Genomic DNA, 19,669 nt, shown 5'->3' on the forward strand with positions numbered 1-19,669 from the left:
TAATATTTTAATAAAAATACCATGTCAAAAAGCCCCGTCAGTAGCACCGTGTTTCTGCTTTGCATGACTTCTAAGACCCAATCAGAGAGCCGAGCGTGAGCGGCATCATTTCTAAAGTCCTCCGTTTTGGCCCGTCTTCACTAAAACGCCCTCTGGAGTTTTGAAACACAATGGGGTCGGCAGCGTTTCTAAACTTCTCCATTTTAGGTCTTTGTTTTCGCCGTTGTAGTCTGGAAGTGAGAGGTGCAAACGTAGCAAAAGGTCTCCGTTTTAATTCGAAAACGCAGTAGTGTGGATGGGGCCTTAGTGGCCGCAGGAGAAGCTGAGCATGATGAAATTGTTTGTTGGAGAAAGTGGAAGGTGATGGAGGAGACAGCCTGCAGTCCATATGGCAGTGAATGAGAGCATGACTGTGCGCTACTTATCCACGTATTTTATTTATATTAATCATTTTGAAGTGTTGCATTAGAAAGGTTGATGGAAACTGCAAAATTTGAGAAAAGTTTTACCCTCTCTTGAGGTGTTTTTTGCCTTTGAGTTGATGCACTAGATGGGAGATGGAAACACCTTTGCCGAATAAGTTGTGATGTCATGAACATTTAACTCACATGACTGATCAGCTTTTGCACTGACCTCTCACCATTTTTCTCAGATCCATGGTCCTCAGATCCATGCGACTGGTTTTGTTTCCGCTTTGCAACCTCAATTTCTTGTTTATTACAGCCATGCTTAACATCAACTTCTGATGAAACTATGTTTGCGAATCCTAGTTTATTCGCTGCTAGTCAGTTAATTGAAACACTCCTAATTTGCATTTGCAGTTGAGGTTGCATTTGCAGTTGAGGTTGAATACTCCTCTTCCATTATAAAATCATGATACATGCTTCAAAATCCCCCCAAAAATACAACCACACATCTCCTGAATGAGCTGAACAGTTTAATGTTTGAATGAAGTTTGTAGCGCAACGCGTGTAGGTCTATTTAGATGCCAACAAATGTACCAAAACAAAATGGCCCAACAGAAGAACAATAGCTGGCCTTTGCCCAGCACTCACCCAAATAATAGGTAATTGTTTACAGAACAGTAGCAGCACCGCCTTAACAAAGTGATAAAGTGTTAACCTTCTGTCGTGTCTGATGTTGTGGCAAGGCCATAGTACCTGCCAGCTGTGGCTGTCATTCAAGACTCATTCCAGGAGGGGGGAGGGGCCACACATTCCAATACGATGATTGATGGGCACTTTCACTGATGAGACTCCTTAACAGCCTCTTTGTTACTCAGACTCCCAGCATGCCCCCAGTCCTTGAGACGCGTCTGTTGTGTGTTGTAATACACCAGAAGCAGCCACAATGAGAGGGCCACACATGAATCTTGAGATAGGGCTTTCCAGATGATTGCCTCCACTTGCCTTCATTGCGATAAAGGGTTGCATACTGTGTTGTTTTTTAAGGTAATAAATTTAGGGGGCTTTTGCTGTATTTTTCAGTTTTATGTGTCCAGATGCATACTACACTGGTGATGTGAAACAACTGTCTAGTTGGTTTTAGCTATAAATTAATTAAATGTGTTGCATGGCCTTTGTAAAGCACAACTGCCTTAAATCTCAGTTTGATTTTGTGTCTCTATTTTCCTCCATTATCTTTAATTGGTGTCTTCACTCATACATAGAAACCCCTTTATAAAAGAACATCAGTGGAGGGAAATAATCATTCACCCAGAGCCAACATTAACATGACAGAATGTGAAATGTGGGTCAGCATGACCAGATGTTAACCTGTTATGGTAGACTCCAGAGCACAGCCCTCTGTCAGTCATGTAGGACCCCGGAGACTATAACAGTGATCTGCAGTAGCTCAGTTACACGGCGTCTTTGGACTCCTTTTGTTATTAACAGTTTTAAAGCCTCAGATGAAAGGTCACAAAGGGATCAGACTCCAAAAGGCATGACCTAGAGATCAAAAGTATGAAGTCACAAATCTGACACCGGCCACCACTAAACAAACAATTTCTTGTAAACCCTCTTCTTTAGTGCTTCAGTGTTTGTCGAAACTAAGCTAGTATGTCATATTGGGACATCTGAATATGATTACAAAGGATGTGCAAAAGTCATTCCTCGAGAATCTCAATACCTGGGCACCTATTTGTCATCTTCAGAGCTGTCAGTCATGCTTGCAACACTGTTAGGGATCAATAGAATTTACAGTCAGATTCTGAAGTGTGTGCAAAAACACTGGGAATACACACAAGATTGGAGTGAAGCTTCAACATTTTCCTCTCCTCATTAGCATACCACAGGAGTAATTCATACCGTAGCGTGTGGCCTTGCATGGTTGTGGAGAAGCTTTGAGTCACTGCTAATCTATATGATAATTATTCCATTATTTATGTGCATTTTAATTGGTCGATATGTGTTTTATAATTTTTTCAGTATTATTTTAGGTTCTGTTCTGTTCTACAATCCTTAAATGTAAAATATAAAATTATATTTGTTTGGTTCTCAAAATCCTCTGGTGAACATTATTTCTGAAAGTAGCTTCTACAACTTTATCATTTATTCAGTCTTGTAAACAGAAACACTGTCAACAGTCTCACTGAAACAGCTATCCATTATTTGGACAAAAACTCATTAGACATTTCTGTCACAGTTTGTAGAACAAAAGCAATGCTGTGCATGAAATAATTAAAATTTTATTTTTCAGTCACTTCAATTTAACTTCCACTGGCAATAAACCATTACAATGTCCTAATTAATTTCAGCTAACAAATTCATAGTTACTCAGTCAAACAAACTGCCTGGATTATGGCTTGCAGGGCGAACATGTCTGAAGCTAAAGTATAATTGAATAAGTGGCTTCATTAACCATGTTTGCTGTGTTTCTGTAAAGGTAATGGCAAAGAATCCAAAAATGTTCAGAGACAGACTAACAAGCTTTGTGTTTCAGGAATGACAAAATTAGCATGACAGGCACTGTAATTCCAGCATCATTCCAGTTGCTTTCATCCAAGGCCTTTCCTAGGTTTTTGCCATCATAATGGTGGCCTGTAATCAAAATTTCACCCCCACTTCATTGTACAGCTTTTATGCACTTGTAGTTTGCCAGAAGTGCTCTGAAATACGTATAGACAGGTGTGTTGCAACATTTCAACAGTGTTTGAAAACAATTTTTCAACATAACACATTTTACCGTTTATGAAGTCACCTAAGTGTCAAAAAGAGGAAAGCGCTCCCAGCTAGCCCGCCTTAAGTGAAAAAATAATGTTGATGGCAAGAACTATGAAAATATGGTTGACATTGAACAGAATCCTCCTCTAAGGGTAGTAACAGAGGGAGCTATACTGCCATATCACATCACCACCATCTGATATATTTTGCAGCTGTGTTCTTTATTGTGGTGTTTCTCCCCTGCTTTCGTATATCCTATTTAAATAGAGGAATCAGTCATCTATCTGAATAAAGTTGCAAAGTCAGAGGAGGGATTTCAGCCAGGCATACAGAAGTAAAAGTCACATTCATTTTCTCCATAGAAAATTTTACTCACAGTTGGAGCACCTTAAGCTTGGATGGACATGAAACTCTCCTGGTTGAATCATCAGCACAAAAGATGAAAAACTGTGTTCATCTTGTTCTTTGATAAAAAAAAGTCAAAAGGTACAAGCCTGTGTACATAAAAAGGTAATGTAAGAGATTGCATTTCAGTAAGAAACATCAAATTGAAGCTTAAATATCTGTTATATGCGTCACTAACATCAGGTGGAAGCTGGAAAACAGAGAAAACTGACACATTGTGCCACATAAACGAATTCGGTTTCGGACTGTGGTTCAATTTTGAATTAATTCTTTTTGCAGTTTCCAAGAAAGAGGTGAAACAAACTTCATTGTATTTAAGTATAAATATGGTTCAGCAATGAAGTGTACAGAGCTATACTGCAGACTTGAGCCTCTGCTAAGAGTGACAGCCAGAGATTAATTTGCTGTCTTACATGAGCGGGTCCAATGCACATTAAGTAGACCCACATCATATGTGCGTCTCTTGAAAGGGGTTTCAATAACTGCAAGGAATGATGATGGAGAAAAAGACAAATAAGGAAGCATGGAAGGGAAGTAAGACAGAAATTAAAATGGATATTTACAACACAGTACATTTTAGTTGGGATTGTACTTAAAACCTATGGAACTTTATCAACAGTGGGTTACATGGTTTGATTTTATTATGTGCTACTATCATTTGTATGATAATCACATAGATTGCATTCCTTGTTATCCATTGTCCCTGAATACCAAGACCGCCAAGGCTAGCTCATACTGAATGCAATGTGTGTCATTCCCCAACAGCATGTTCAAGGATTCCTGGTGTGTTAATCTGTTTAAAAATGAATGTATATTGGCCCATTAATGTGATTAACCTGCTTGATAAAAAACATACTTCCCCGACTGATAGTTGAGACTCAGGGAATGCTAGACCTAAATGTCTTAAGAATATTCACAGGAGAAATAAATAATAAATAAAGGACATAAGACACATGACCTGAGAATAGCAATTAGACGACTTTCTGAATTTACAATATTCAAACTTGAAAATGTCAAGTTGACTTCAGTGGTGTAATTTCTCGAAAGGTTACTCAGTTATAATTTCATCACATGAAATACCATAAAATAATTTCCAAATTCGTTTTATCAAGAGTCTTGAGACAGTGGATAAGCTTCTGATTGCAATTAGTCCTCTGTGTAGTCCTCTGTTTTGACCCTTTGCGTAACTTTTCAAACAGCATTCAAGAGATACTTAGGAAGTGATATTAATCCTGAAACAACCTTTGTTTGTTTTTTTTGGTGCTAAAATAGCCTTGTGGCCTTGTAATGACTTGAAAGGAGCAACATCAGCTTTTACATGACCTTTTGTTTTGCACAACATCACCATATGTTGTTTCTGTAACCCCAAACAGGTGTTCATCCCAGGTTCGAAGGGCATGTATAAAAGTACTGAGGCAGGTAATCTCAGGCAGCAGCTGCCGTACAGACACCCTCCTCCTCTTGCCCCCTCCCTTCCAACCTGGCTCTGAAGCTTTCTTCTTCTACCGTAGGCCAAACTTGTGATGCTGTAAGAGATATTAAGCTGAATCTCATTGTGATGCAGACCATGAGAACTGTGGGGTAATGGATCAGCATCCCAAACGCAATAACAATGCTGCCAAAAGCTGAGACTTCCCTGCTTCTCTACCTTCTACTACAATTTTTTTTGCCACATTAATGAGTAATTTGGCCCAAGAAATGTCCACGCATGAGATCACAGCCCCAGACTGTTAACGATTCTAAATCTTTCTCAACTAGTGAGCAAAGGATCCTATATTTCTATAATTGGTTTATTAGACCGTCAGACAGTATGCATAGAGCTTCTGTAGAGAGATTCTCAACAGAACCCCCCTTCATTTTAGACTACATCTTAATAAAAAAGTTTTCTTACATCAGTTTTACAGCAGATTTTAATGTTGTTAATTGTGTCCGAGAAGTAGCTGTCGTTAGTGTCAATTACTAATTGTACTAGAATAAATAAAGTATTAAACATTGATTTCAACAAAATTGAAAGGAAATATATATATATATTTAAAGCTGCTCTAATCAATGTTTTTAAATAAACAGTTGATCAAATGTGAAAACTGTCACATATAGTGACAAACCCACAGATTAATATCACCATACCACCCTTAGTGCTAAGAGTTTAAGCAGCCCAAAAAGTTGTAATCCTTGACATTTCAGTCCTGGTTGATTTGGGGACTCATGTGGTTACCATGATAACAGCAAGTGTGGTCTATTGCTACAGAAACACTCATTATGCTGCTACTTTGTGAAAAATACAAGAGAAGATCAACTGGTATATCTGTTTACAGTGCAGCCAAACAAACTCTCATTGTCAATAATTGGTGTGGGTTTTTTTTTCACAAGCAACCACAATTTCATTTTGTGCTGCACGTGCACATTCGAGAAGTTTCCCCACACAGGATACAGTAAGGTTGGCTAGCTTGCTAAGGAGCTAGAGGTGTAAAGCCTGTTGGCTGTAACCCTTCATCTAACAGCTCACTGTGGCTTTTCCATCTTGTGCCATTATGCCCATGCAAAAGTTGAAATTAGTCTACTGTCAAAATAAATTATGAAAATTAGCAATAAAAAGCCAGTTGCACGCTTTAATGTGAAGCAGCAGCAATAGGATGTTCCATTTGCATTTGCACTAACTTAATATAGCAGTTTAGCTGATATCAATGAGATATTTTTGAAGACATACTGTCCATTTTGCTCTATAATGGCAACCATTATGAAGATGTATTTATCATGACACAGTACCACAGAAAATAAGTTTCTAAAAATAACAACATTCACTTTGGCTTTCAAAGCAGAGTCTTCCTGCTTCTTGTCACAGCAGCAGTGTTCCCCCATCCCCCAGGATGTGTGTGTCAGAGACTCAATGGACCTAAAATGGAGTGATTCTTCTCCAGAGGCATATCCATGGGAATGTGGCTCTAGTTTCACAGTTATCACTCTCAGAGTTGTCAAACGCTTAGTGGCATTGTCTTGATCCAATTAATTAGAGCCTAACAAGGCATGGAGAGGGATAGGGATTTGGATCTACAGGGTGGTGACAGAGTCAAAAGCCTCTACAAACGAGGCCAACATCTCGTCACACACTGGCTGTTAATGAGACATGTGAAATACTGCTGTGTTGAAGAAAGTTGTGAATGTAGAACATCTTCACTTAGGTTTCTAGCCACAAATAAACATGTAGTAAAGCCTGCCAAGCTCCATCATAATACAGAATAATTAATGTTCAGATAATGGCAATGACAACTGTTGAGAAAAGCAAACAAAATGACTCAATAACTTCCTGAGATGCCGCATAAGTATTATTGAGCTCGACATGAGATGGCCATCTTCTGTGCACAGAATTTGCAATTTGTTGGCTGCATCATTCCCTGCATTTGAAATAATTAATCAAGTAATGGTGATCAGAAGTAGCATCCTCGCCTGCATGGAGCAGATGTTGTAAATCCACTGCAGCTCACACAGACAGGTGCCCTCCAGCCGGTTCCTGTCTGCTGCCTTGGTAATGGTGTGTTTCCTTTCCTGGAACACTGGAGGGATCCAGCAGCACTCAGACTAACCTCTATCATCTCCAAATTACATGGTTATACAGAAGAACACAAGTTGAATAGTCACCAGCAGGGTGCTTGGTGGAACAAAATGTACAGAACATAAATACAGTATCTCAGATTAATAAGACATTCCAGTTTATAGTCAATCCAAAGAGACTTTTATTATCTCCTAGTGCTAAATATAAAAGGTTGCATTCACCAAGAAGCTCTCTTATACTCTAATCTAAATGTCCATCTAAAGTGACTCAAGCATTGGTGGCTTCATAGATGCTGATGCACATGGCAGAACATTACGGCTAGCATATCGTATTGTTTGTGGGTATGAATTTTATCATTTTATGGACTGAGCTGTAACTAATGATTATTTTAATTATCGATAAAGCTGCAAATACATTACATTACAACATTAAAGGCCACTTGTGGTGTAATGCCGCATCGGTCTCACATGAATAGACATGTTTGAACACTTTCAGTGTTTTGACTGACTTCAGATTTTAGGCGTTTGTTCGCTTGTGGGTAACCTGAATACTTCATATTCTTCTATATTTGAGACATGTAGGCCATGAATGACTTTCCTTTTCATGTACCCCTACGCCTTTTATTAATCTTATTTAGGATGGAGATGCACCTTGACCAAACTAGTAGCATTCCACTGTGACAATTGTCATCTATCCTTCTGTCTTCGACCCACTTTGGATAGGTCAGTCATCACAAGGCTCATATATACAGTTAAGGCATGGATATTTGCATTCATAGCCGGGGGAAATTTAGTTTCCATTACACTTGTCCCGTATGTTTTTGTATTGTTGGAGGAAACTGCAAACTCCACACTGAAAGGACTAAGACCAGGATTTGAAGCCAGGATCTTCTTGTTGGTGCTAGTCAGTAAGCAGGTGAAATTTGGAATAATGGAAATATAAAATAATAATAAAATATATTAAAAATAGAAGGAAGCTTTGCACACAGCATGCACTGCAAAGCATGCCGGCAACTGCAAAATGAACATGTAGTCAGGAAAAATCAACCACAAGTGTTTGCGGTAGTAACCACAGATGATGAGCTGAGAAAAACACATTGCTATTATCAGTATTAGTTAAAGATCCTTGAATTGTAAGTTTACAGGTCCCTACCACAAACAGTAGTGGTTGATTTTTTTCATTTATTATAAAATATGCATTGCAAATTATGTTTTAGCGTATGTTTGGCATATATTTGGGTTTATATCATGTTAGGGAGCATCAATAAAGCTCAGGCATACATTCATTTTTTCTTTCCACAAAGAGTTCTCATGGATGACCATTGGCATTAGCATTGGACAATTTGGCAAATTTCTTCACATTTTTGTGTGATTCAAACATTCATGACCTTTTTGATACTTCAGGCATATCTGGATTTGACAATGCTTTTATTATCCTCGGAAAACTGATGGGAATCCTAGCTATATTGCCCGGTTTTGAAGGCATTTCTTTTGGGAGACAGACTTTCTTTGAGTGATTTACCAATTACAATGGTAATTTCATAGGTCTGTGGTTATGATACAGTAAGAATAGGTTGGACTGTTTCATTTGTCACTGAGATGAGATCTAATGTTTGGTCACCTGGAATGCTGGACAGCAGTAAAGACTACTACTTGGGATGTACTAGGAATGACATGGTTTATAAGGACAGAGAAGGTCCACCGATTGCTGCTAGCTTGCGATCTTATTGCCACTCTGCCATTTCCAGTATTTCATATTTCTCCGTGTAGACAATAATTCAATTTATATTGTGCAAACAAGTATTTCCAGTCATTCCTTTTTATTGTGGCTACGAAGAGGCCACAAAGTGATTTCACTGATTTGATTAACTGAAGAGCTCCTCCTAGGCATAAAGATGCCGAATAAATTTCATTGAGAAACTGTTTGGTGCCATAGCTCAGCTGGTATATGGTCTGGTCTGGGAACACTGATAAGAAACTATTCCATTTGCTGGCTGAACTGCAGTGTAATTCACTTTCTAGTGCATGTAAACAAACAATGAAAAAGTAATTAAATACTATAAAGTTTGAGGCTGTACTTATTTAATAATAGCAATAATACAGCATATAGTACATATGCACAGCTACAGATATCAAAACATTCAGTTAGTAAGCTCATTCATCCTGCCTGTCATAAAACCTGTGTTGGGACCACAATGATACAAGGCTGCTTCATCCATCATTTGCAAACATCGTTGTCTAAGCTCCTTTTCTGGCTTTGAAGTTGGTTTCTAAAACTTATCTCACTTTTTTTCAGTTTTTGCCTCACACCATTTGAGACTTGGACACATTTGAAAACGTATGGGGGAACACAATAGGTCAGTGTTGACGGCAAGAATGAGATAAATAAGAGAATACTTTCATAAGCAGTTAATAGTGCTATTACTGTACAATCCTGAGTCAAATTCCATATGTGTACACATACCTGGCAATAAAGCTGATTCTGATTCTGATTCTGATTCTGATTGACTGCTGAACAAGGCTACGCAAAAAGCTGACCACTGTATGATACAGTAGCTCTTTACTGCCGGAAAATTAGAAAGGCAAAAGGGGAATGAATATCAGCAGCTGTCATTTCTATTTGGAGGAAGGGGGGCATAGAACAGATGACTGGTTCCCTAAAAAGTCACTTCACTGTCTGCATTTTGTGGTTATTAATGCCAGCAAGTCAAAGAGGAAAAGAAAACTCATTATATTAATTTTAAAAAAGTTCAAAATTGAAGGTTATTACATCAGATTATGAGAGCACAGTTATTTACACATCAAAAAAGCCTGCGTCTGCTAGTCTTGTGATTTTTAAGAGGATTACATCTCTCCGAATCTCACCAAAGTCTAGAAAACTGTTTCCAGCTTATTGCTGATGTCACCGGTGTTTTGAGTCTGTCTGTCCCTTGAAAAAATTACAAATCTGAGTAAAATAACTTGTGTCCACTCAGTGACCATACTGTAGACCTTGTGTGCAATGAAAATACTAATTTCACACTCTGGCTAACTGGAGGAGGGAGAACGAAAAATGTGTCCTTGGACCTTTGTCGCATGCACTTTTCCAAGATTTGCTTCCATCCATCTTCATGAAACTTCATTCACCCCAAATAGATTTAGCAGTGTCCCAGAAATACAACAAGAAGGCAGGAAGTGGAGCTTAAGCCCTCCATTTGAAACTGTGTCACAATGGGGCTGTGCCTACTTGTCTGGAACAGTCTTTCTCTCTGGATAACCACCGACAGACTCTGAGTTAATGAGCCTCTGTTTGGCCCTTAGAGGCCACTGTATGCCTATAACCTCAGAGCCATTTTCTGGATTTCCTAACAGGTCTAATTGTGAGGCAGTCGCAGCTTTTAGTCTGATCAGAAGCCATACTTATTCAAGTACTGTATCATTTTCACCTTCTATCTTTAAACCTGGTGATCGAATGTAGTTTTCAACCAATGTGCAGATTAAAGTAAACCCATTTTGTGAATATATCAGTCACTTGAGCTAGAATAATGACCACGGATGCTTTTGTCTTTCACACGAGTGGCTGTTATTCAGTCAGTTTGTAGTGCTTCCCTGTCTCACTTTTGAACATAACCTACAAGTGTAATAGAGGGCATCTTAATACATTTAGCAGAGAATCAGACCTGAGATCTCAGATATTGAGCCGAAAGATGATAATAGAGTGCAGTGTTGTGACAGCCAAAAGCAGGTGGGTTGGGTGAAAGCAAATGCTGCATGTTATCAGCAATGTATAGTAAGTCCATGTCCATCCCAGATGTTAAATTGAGTTCATCGTGAAGCATCTCCAAGGAACTGAATAGCATTATCTTTCTATAGCTGTTTGTAGTGTGCTTTCTTTCACTAAACCCACAACATTTCATCCAATAATGGAACTAGTAGACTATGGGAAACTAACTGCTTGCTCAGCAGTTCACAGAAAACATTTCAAAAAATCAAACAAAACCAAATCTACTGTTGGGAAGATTCATTACAACCACCAAGTGTCAAGTTTTTCTCCAAAAACAAAGCATCTAGCCATGAGCCAGACTGTTCCTCCAACTATAACCACAGTGGGGGTTTTCTTGCCAAAACATTTGTCAGTGGTTGCTGTTGCATGGCCCTGACCTAATCTAACAAAGATTTCTTGCTCTAAAGCAACCACTTAATTTCAGTGTTTACTAATGTTAAAACACATTTAGAGGAAAAGGTAAATTAAAGGAAGATGTTAATCTAGCTCTAAGGGCCACTGTAGGATATTGTTTATACATAAACTTTATATTTGTTTTTTGTTGCAAACCTCAATTTGGCATTTAATATATCCACCGTGGTTTACATTATCATTATGCGTTATGAGTGAGGGTAAACTGGTACAAAATGCAGAATCTTAAATACCAAGCGCCCATCTTACACACCAAAATCTTTTTACAGATATTGTGGAGTACTATGCAATACTAACAACACGATGTGCCTTTTCTAGCTCCAGAGGGAACTGGTCTGACAAATTGCCTCAAGTGATGCTACTGAAGACCGCAAAGAAAATCTGTGGATGTGAAGTTGGAGAGAAGTGAGATAGACAAGGTCGCCACTTTGTGTTGAAAAGTGGTGGGGACAAAAGGGCTCGGATTAGGGGTGTGATGATACACTTGGGTCACCAGACGTGACAATGCACGAGAGCAAGATGAGAAGATTTTTAACACTATTTTGAAGAAATATGAAATGCTGAAATTTATGAGCATGTGCTCCCCCATTAAATTGGAACAGCAAACACTTAAGTTCCTGGATTCTGGAGACATTTTCTGCTCCAATTTACGGTGGAAATGTCTTTCTCTTTTATATAATGAGAAACAAAAAATTCAGCTGGCATATGACAATTCATATATACTGTATATAAATATAATGCAGTAATCAGCAGCTTGTTTTTTAGCTTAAGTTACTTTTTTCTATATTTAAATTGCGTTGCATGTTTTCTTCAAATAAACCCACCTCAAAGTATTTTAATTTGTTAGTTAACATTTTTTGGTGCAAGATACTTTTCAGAACATTTTTAACAAATGCTTTCAAAAAGTGATGGGGACAAAATCACCCATTTCAAAATGTGGTGGGGACATGTCCCCAGCGTCCCTACTGTAAATGACACCTATGGAGCTTGACCAGCAGATACTAGCAGAACCTGAACATAAACTTGAATCCTCGACCAAACAGAGGAGTTGCATTGTGGGAAATGTAACCGTTGGGTTTTGACAAGGAAGAAGAATGCATGGAATAAAAAAGACAATATCGCTGATTCTGCACAGATTTTGATGCTTCTTTTTTTTAAAAGCAAACAACAGTCCACTCTGAGTCCCACAGTTTTATCGAAGTGTGTTTGCTAAATCGGTGCAGTACTCTTTCAGTAGCAATTTTAGTGCAAAATAAATATCTAAAATATCTAAAACTTAAGCTTCTAAATGCTCCACCATGTTCATCAGTTAGTGGCTAACTTTGTCTGTCTGCCATTGGGTAGCATACAGTGAATTTTTAGAGCTTTTTCATTAATAATAATAATGAGAGCTGTGAGAGTGCACCAAAACAGTTAAGCTGTGGGCCGGAAAACCTAATAAATGGGCTGAAAGATGCTGAAATGGTCTGTTGAGCTGAGTGGAAGTGCAGAGTTGGGGGAAAATATATGTGGGTTCATCCCTAAAATCAAGAACTTTCACATACACTTAATTAATAATAGTAATTTTATCCAGTGTTAACATAAAAATATTAATTGCAGCAGCTTTAAGTACCTAATAAAATATCAATATACTGGGGAAAGATGTTCTCGTAATTATCATTCCCATAATAAAATTGCTTAAATATTGGACCTAAAGAGATGCCAACATGCAGACAGTTGCACATTATGATGGAAATTTTATAATTCGAACTGATAGACAGTAAGGTTTTTACAGCTTCTACCAGCTATTGTAACTCCAAATCAGGATTTATAATTTTTTTTGGGGGCAAATTATGCAACTAAGCCTCTTACAACATGAATATAAATGTATGACAGACAGGAGTCATGTTCTGTGTCTCCCCATTACTTCTTCTTGGTCATTTTGTCCAGACAGAATGCCTTCTGTCACATAATCCCCAAATGTAAACACATTCAGTACAGAGTTAATAGTGATATAACTTGACTTGCACTTGACTACAATAATGGATTAGGGCTTTAAACTCAGGCTCATTTATTTTTCACCCACATTCATCACGCCTAATCAATGGTACGTCTTTGGATTTAACCCTCCCCCAGCAGGCACTGACAATGTCACTGCTTGCATCAGTCTTATAGACTTCAACTGTGAGCAGCTTTTACTCCAAACTTTATATACTGTTTGAAGTTATTATAATTTGATATTAAAGCCAGATGATTATGTAAGAAATGGAATACAGTCATCATTAAAGGTCAGAGCCATCAGAGTGACTGGCATCAGATGAATGGAAATGTGCCCGTTCAACAGCAGATTTTAAAAACTCACTAATTAAACACAAAGGCTCTGACAGTGGCTGGAGAACAGAGTCAGCCTACAGGAAAAGTGTAACAGCCATTCTGTCTCTAAAGCTTTTAACCCTCAGCTCTGCCAGCAAGTGAATGTTACTTGATTATATTGATAGGGTTTAGATGGAAAACTCATTTCCTTTATAGGGTTTTATTTCGTGATGACAATGAGGCTCATGAGATGCAGCTCTAACTCTTGGGGACTAATAATCAGTTATTTTTGACACAAGTGCAGTAAAGGTAACATTAGGACAGATGCATTAAGTCATGACTGCAGCTATCATTTATTATGCTAAAATCCATAGTATACTTTCTTTGTTTTCTTACCTGTTTTATTACATCGTATTAAGATTCACACTTTAAAGAGCTTTAACCCAGTTATTAAAGCTTATCTGTATCAGCTTGGTATATTGGCTGATATATGCTCATTGCAGATATATCTGTATCATATATTTTTTATTTATTTTTTAACAAGAAATTTCGGTACAGAAATTATACATATAATGTATAATATACACATATTGTATCTTGATCCTATTTATTTAATAATAAAATTTAAGGAATCCTTTCAAAAATGTTGCAATGTTATGTATTAAAAAAGACTGTATAAATATCTGTATTGGTTGAGCTATAACAGTTACAGTACCTGTTTGTAACTGCTCAACTTAATATGGATGTAAACATGGATGTCTGTAATCACTTCAGAATAACAATAACACAATAATAAATACTAACATATGATGTATTTTATATGTCCTTTAGTTTCCTAATAATTTCATAAAAAGGCACTTAAGGACCTTTATAAGGAGCTAATTTCCAGAACTGCAAAATTCTTAATCACAGAATCACAGAGTATTGACAGAAATAAGTTTGGTGACTGAGTTAATATTAATTTATACTCAGTTGCCAGGTTATCGGTTACATCTAGCCAAAATAAATAAACCAGTCTAATAAAACAGTCCTGCAGTAAATTCTACTTTCACAAAGGCTATAATGTTCTTTTTTTATTTTTGAAACCATTTTAGAGAAGTTTTGACTTTATGGTAATTTTAGAGACTGTAGTTGGTGGTGCTAAGAATTGTACTGCAATATACTGAAAGGGGTTTCTTTTCTTTTTTTTCCTCATTGATATAAACTGGATCTAGTTAGAAAGTTTAAGCTCCATATTTGTTGATTTTTCTGCATCTTGCCACTGAGTAAAACACTCTCTATGCTGGAAATGAATTGGCTAATGTGCAGAGAGTACCAATTGAGTACTGCATTTTCCCTTGCCTAATAATCAGACTAAGTTGCCATTTTATTTGATTTCATTCATTTGAATCGCTGAAGAAATTAGAGATGTGGGTGGCAATGAGCAAGCTACATTATCTCTACAATCAGTACCAAATTATATAATCTGTTCTATGACCGTTCCTGTAAAATAAAGAAAAAATAAATATCAGTTGCTCTCGTGGAACTCATTTGGAAACCATGGGGCAAAAAAAACGAAAGTGCCATGAAACCAGGATCTAGCTCTCTCAGACATAAATGTTAATCTTCTCAATAACAAAAGTGTTTAAAAATGATTGTAGAAAGGCAGTTGTTGCATTAACACTTCATAATGTGTATGTAGTGCTGTGTATGGAACTAAACAGTGATTTAATCCTGACCGACAGTAAGTATAAAGGGTCAAATACATCTTGTCACACATGGGGTTGGTATAAAGTGGTATTAACGTCTTGTTGAAACTCCCATAATCAAGATTACACAATCTCCTCTCACCGATGATGCCAGTATTAAATCATGTGCATGTGATGGTCTGTGTTCGCCATGGGTGCTACCTGCTTCAAATGAGATTCATGACAAATCCCCTGCAAGACGCCAGCCAATATGTTAGGTTATAGCATGCTTGGCAGTAGTTATCTGTCTCCATTAAAGACACAGGTCATATCCCACAATGTCAAAACCATTAAATAAAAAAATTTAGCTTGATGGTCGGCTGAAGCTGGTAGGTTCTTGCAGTTAAAAAGCAGCTCTGATGGAGGAAGGAGGTCAAAAATAGTAGATCTTATACAGTAAAAACAATCTGAAGGCAAACTAAAAATCTATGACAGGCCTAAATCAGAAATATTTCACTACAGTCGCTACCAGTGTGGGTTCCACTAGAGGTCACTCCTTACGCTTTCAGTTTGACCCATTCATATTAAATGCAATCACCTTGTGCTACAATTGGGGCCTTCATATAAAACGGTCATGATGTGACCTTTTTACCAATCCAAGTTAATACTGCAGGAAACTGCTTATCTAACCTAAAAAACTTGCACAATTGTGCTTAATTCTATATAATTTTGAGCCTCTGTGAGGATCTGTCAAAGTCAGCCCCGGTGCACATTTATCATGCAGATAAGATCAAAGCTTGGACAGTCAACTACTTGCCTGGGATTCATTTTTATTTTTCACTGGAGGCAACAGGGATTCAGTTTAAACTCCACAACTCCTCTGAATGCATAAACTGACCCCCAGGACCTGCAAGCCTGTAGTGAACATCATCACTGCTCAAGGTTTATATCTTAGGTCAGACCAACATGCCAGAGTCAGACACCTAATGAGCATGCTTTAATAAAGCAAGCTTGGTTTAAATATATTGATTGATTTTACATTGATGAAACATGATTATTTGTAATTAGCTGTTATTTTGTCCTTATTATCCTTTAAGTATTGTAGTGATGCAACTAAAGATTACTCACAATAATATTAAACATAAAAAGCAGCAAATTGTCACATCTCTTGTCACTTGAGAGCAAGAAACAGTGAAAATTTATACTTGTGTGTTATTGTACTATAATTTTGGCATCTTCATAATTTTGGGATCTGCATCGAGTACAAGGACTGCCCAACTGTCTGACATTAATGGCATTTCTTCAATTGAACATGGTTTGGCTCTGTGTTCAGAAGGTAACCAGTGAGCGCAAATAAAACATTGACGTTTCTCACTCTTGTAAAAATGATTTCACCCAACAAAGACAACAAAAGTCAAGAAATAATCCAACAATGCCAAACCCTAATGGCCACTATTCCCAGCTGAGAAATAATGTTTGCTTCTTCCTCTGTGTTGGCTTGCAGGTATGGAGCAGTAAAGGGAGCTGGGTGATGTGTGAGCTCAGTTTTCTGTCCATTTGAAATTGCACAGAATGCCACATAAATGGTTTGAGACACCCATACAGCCTGTAGTTTCTGACCTTTTGCAGTTTGTTCTTGGCTAATTGATGTGGACAGATGGCTAAAAAGTCTAGAATCTCTAACTTACAAAGAACTGTGTTATATTTAAAACAAATTTCAGTTCATTAGTATATTTAAATATGCAGGTTTGCAAAAATACAGTACAGGTAAGTACAGAAACTTGAGTTGTTTTCAGGCATATGGCTGGAGTACATCACAGTCTCTGTATGTTTCTAATCAGCCATTACCGGCCAAATCACATCAAATAAATGTGTGACCGACACATATTATTACACATAGAGAGAGGCTGATTCAAAAAGCAAACTATATTCTTTTCCATCCTACATTTCTTACTGGCATCTCCATTTATTTCTCCAAAGAGGATTTTAATAATGAATAAAGAGGTAAGATATAATGCATGCCCCTGTCTTTGTTAAGCAGGAAAGCTGGTGCCAATTAAAATGAGAATCATTCTCACTGGTGTTATTGCCATCAATGAGTAAAATTATGTTAGCTACAGTTAGCATTGTTGCAACAGGACTGAGATTGTCACATTTGTGTATAGTGACAAAGAGACGCTGTGAGCTAACAACACACAGCTCTCCTCTCTAAAGACTGGATTGTTGCCACAGAATTCAATATTACAGCTCCATTCAATTACATGGAGAACGGGTAGCTCAGTGACACTCACTGCAGTGACTGATGTACTGCTGAGGATGGTCACTTTTGGAAGGTTTACTAGAATAAACATTAAAGCAAGTCTTGTATAAATTTTAAATGCAGATAGAAGGCAAATGTGACAGATATTATTTGGTGTAAGGGTGAAAATTGAGCATTAATGTCTAATAAGTATTGTGTGATGCAAACAGGACGCCAAAAATATATTCACACACTGACCCATGGGGGGGGGGGGGGGGGGGGGGGCGTTCTTGTGCAGTTTTTTCATGCGCACACACAGAAACACAAACTCAGACGCCAACACATACACACACCTAACCACGTGCGCATACGTGTAAAGCTTCTTTTTGCATAGCACAACACACAATGCTGCACAACCCAGCTGAGCTCTGACAAGAAAGTGATGTACTTTAATTATTATTAGGTGATAAAAAAAAAAAGCAGGTTTTTATACATTTTGATTTGGAATACGCAGCTTGGTACCCTAACCCAAAGGGCAGAAGGAAGACACACAATAAAAAGAGTTTCTACAAAATATCTATACAGATTGTATAAAGACAGATAATTCCCATGTTAGCTAAATTTATTTTTGAAGAACATAAGTCTTTGCTTACCCAAAGTTATGAGATGAAACAGATAAACTCCCCACAGATCCATCTCGATGTGAAATGAGAATTTCAGACAACGCGTCGGACCTACACGTACAGCTGTGCAATTACACGGCAAGAAGAGGATATCCTGTTATGCATGTGGAGGTCATTATTGGCACAAGGAGAATAATCTCTTGAATAACAGCTTGTTGTTGCTGTCTTTTTTTTTCTTAAAACCCCATCAGTTTCTTCCAAGACGGTGTGACAGTCGCTCACTTGCTCAAAGCCAGAGCCACGCGTAATAATGCGAGTGAAAGTTGTCCTGTGCGCCTTATGGTCCGGTGCTGTGTGAGAGAGCCTTCTGTTGCGCGTCGAGGTGGTCGCACAAGTGCTTGAGTCCGCTGCTGGAGAGATGCTGAGTGCTGCCGGGAACAACCACTGCCAAGAGGGAGGGAGAGAGTGAGATCTGTTTTTGCAGGACAGGACATTAAACAGCCTGGTTACACGACCAGGGCTTTTGTGGCGTTTATAAGTATTAGGTTAATTCTGCAACAAAAACCTCACAATAATATCCCTACACATAGTGTTGCTAGTTCATAATGATCTTAACCTGCTGTCTTGTATTTTCTTCTATGATGTTATAGCATCCACTGGTGCTCCAATAATATTCCATTAAATATTACATCACTCAACAAATACAGTATATTAATATTATCAGTATATTAAATTACTTTATATTGTACTCGATTTTCATGAGGGATTATAAAGGTTTGTATAATTTGTGTAATTTATTCCCTTGTCCTCTATTATCAGCTCGAGGTTCAACACACATTTTCTTATTCAATATAAAATATGAGTTTTTGTAACAGAGTTAATAAAGGAATGCAGATAGAACTTAAAAAGTGATTTGGCATTTGAACTGAAGTTGGGGTGAGTGATGAAAACTAAGTCAGGTCTTATTTATTTATTCATTCTTTATGGTGGTGAAATGTCACCATTTGACTCAGGTCAGTCACAATCAAATATGTTACAAGCCTACATCTGACACTTGCAGCATGTCTGGGAAGTATTCATGATCAATGCGTAGCCTATGTCCATGCTGAAAGTGGCGACTTTGCGCTGATGGAGGTCTTTTCTCCTTTCTGTTCTCCCAGAAAGTTAAACAAAAGATTAAAATCAATTCAAGAAACAGCAGAACTCTCAGAGGAGGTAGATTTGGGGCACTCTCCACAAGAAACCTATTTCATTTTGGTTTCCTGTGCACAAAGTTTGAGAGCTCTTAGGCCAAATTCATGTCGACAGCACACCTCTAATTGGTTATACAGACAGCAAGGTAGTCCCTTCTAGATTCCTTTCCAAGTCAGATAGCTTTAGGTGGTGAGACACTTAAATTGGCCATATGAATAATGACCAAATTTCTAATGTTAACAGGAAGAAAATACTGTTATGAAGACCAAAGTCCATTTGGAACTGGACAGCCTTTGTGTGTGTAGGCAACATATATTTTGAATAAAAAGTAGATTCTTGTATGTATCCACAACTCTAAACAA

General features: G+C 37.8%; 1 protein-coding gene across 1 annotated transcript in view; it reads right to left on the reverse strand.

Annotated features, from left to right (window-relative positions):
- gfra4b (GDNF family receptor alpha 4b) overlaps positions 1-18,549 on the reverse strand; it is a 44,717-nt gene extending 26,168 nt beyond the window's left edge. The window contains exon 1 of the mRNA XM_038698932.1: positions 18,144-18,549. Within this exon, the coding sequence (XP_038554860.1) occupies positions 18,144-18,186 (43 nt within the window). The 5' untranslated portion in view covers positions 18,187-18,549. The remainder of the gene's footprint in view (positions 1-18,143) is intronic.
- Between the last annotated feature and the right edge of the window lie 1,120 nt (positions 18,550-19,669).

This window comes from Micropterus salmoides, unplaced genomic scaffold (genome assembly GCF_014851395.1).
Source record: "Micropterus salmoides isolate LMB-PRFRI ecotype aquatic unplaced genomic scaffold, ASM1485139v1 Ms_hic_scaffold_5, whole genome shotgun sequence".
In the NCBI taxonomy this organism is placed as follows: Eukaryota; Metazoa; Chordata; class Actinopteri; order Centrarchiformes; family Centrarchidae; genus Micropterus; species Micropterus salmoides.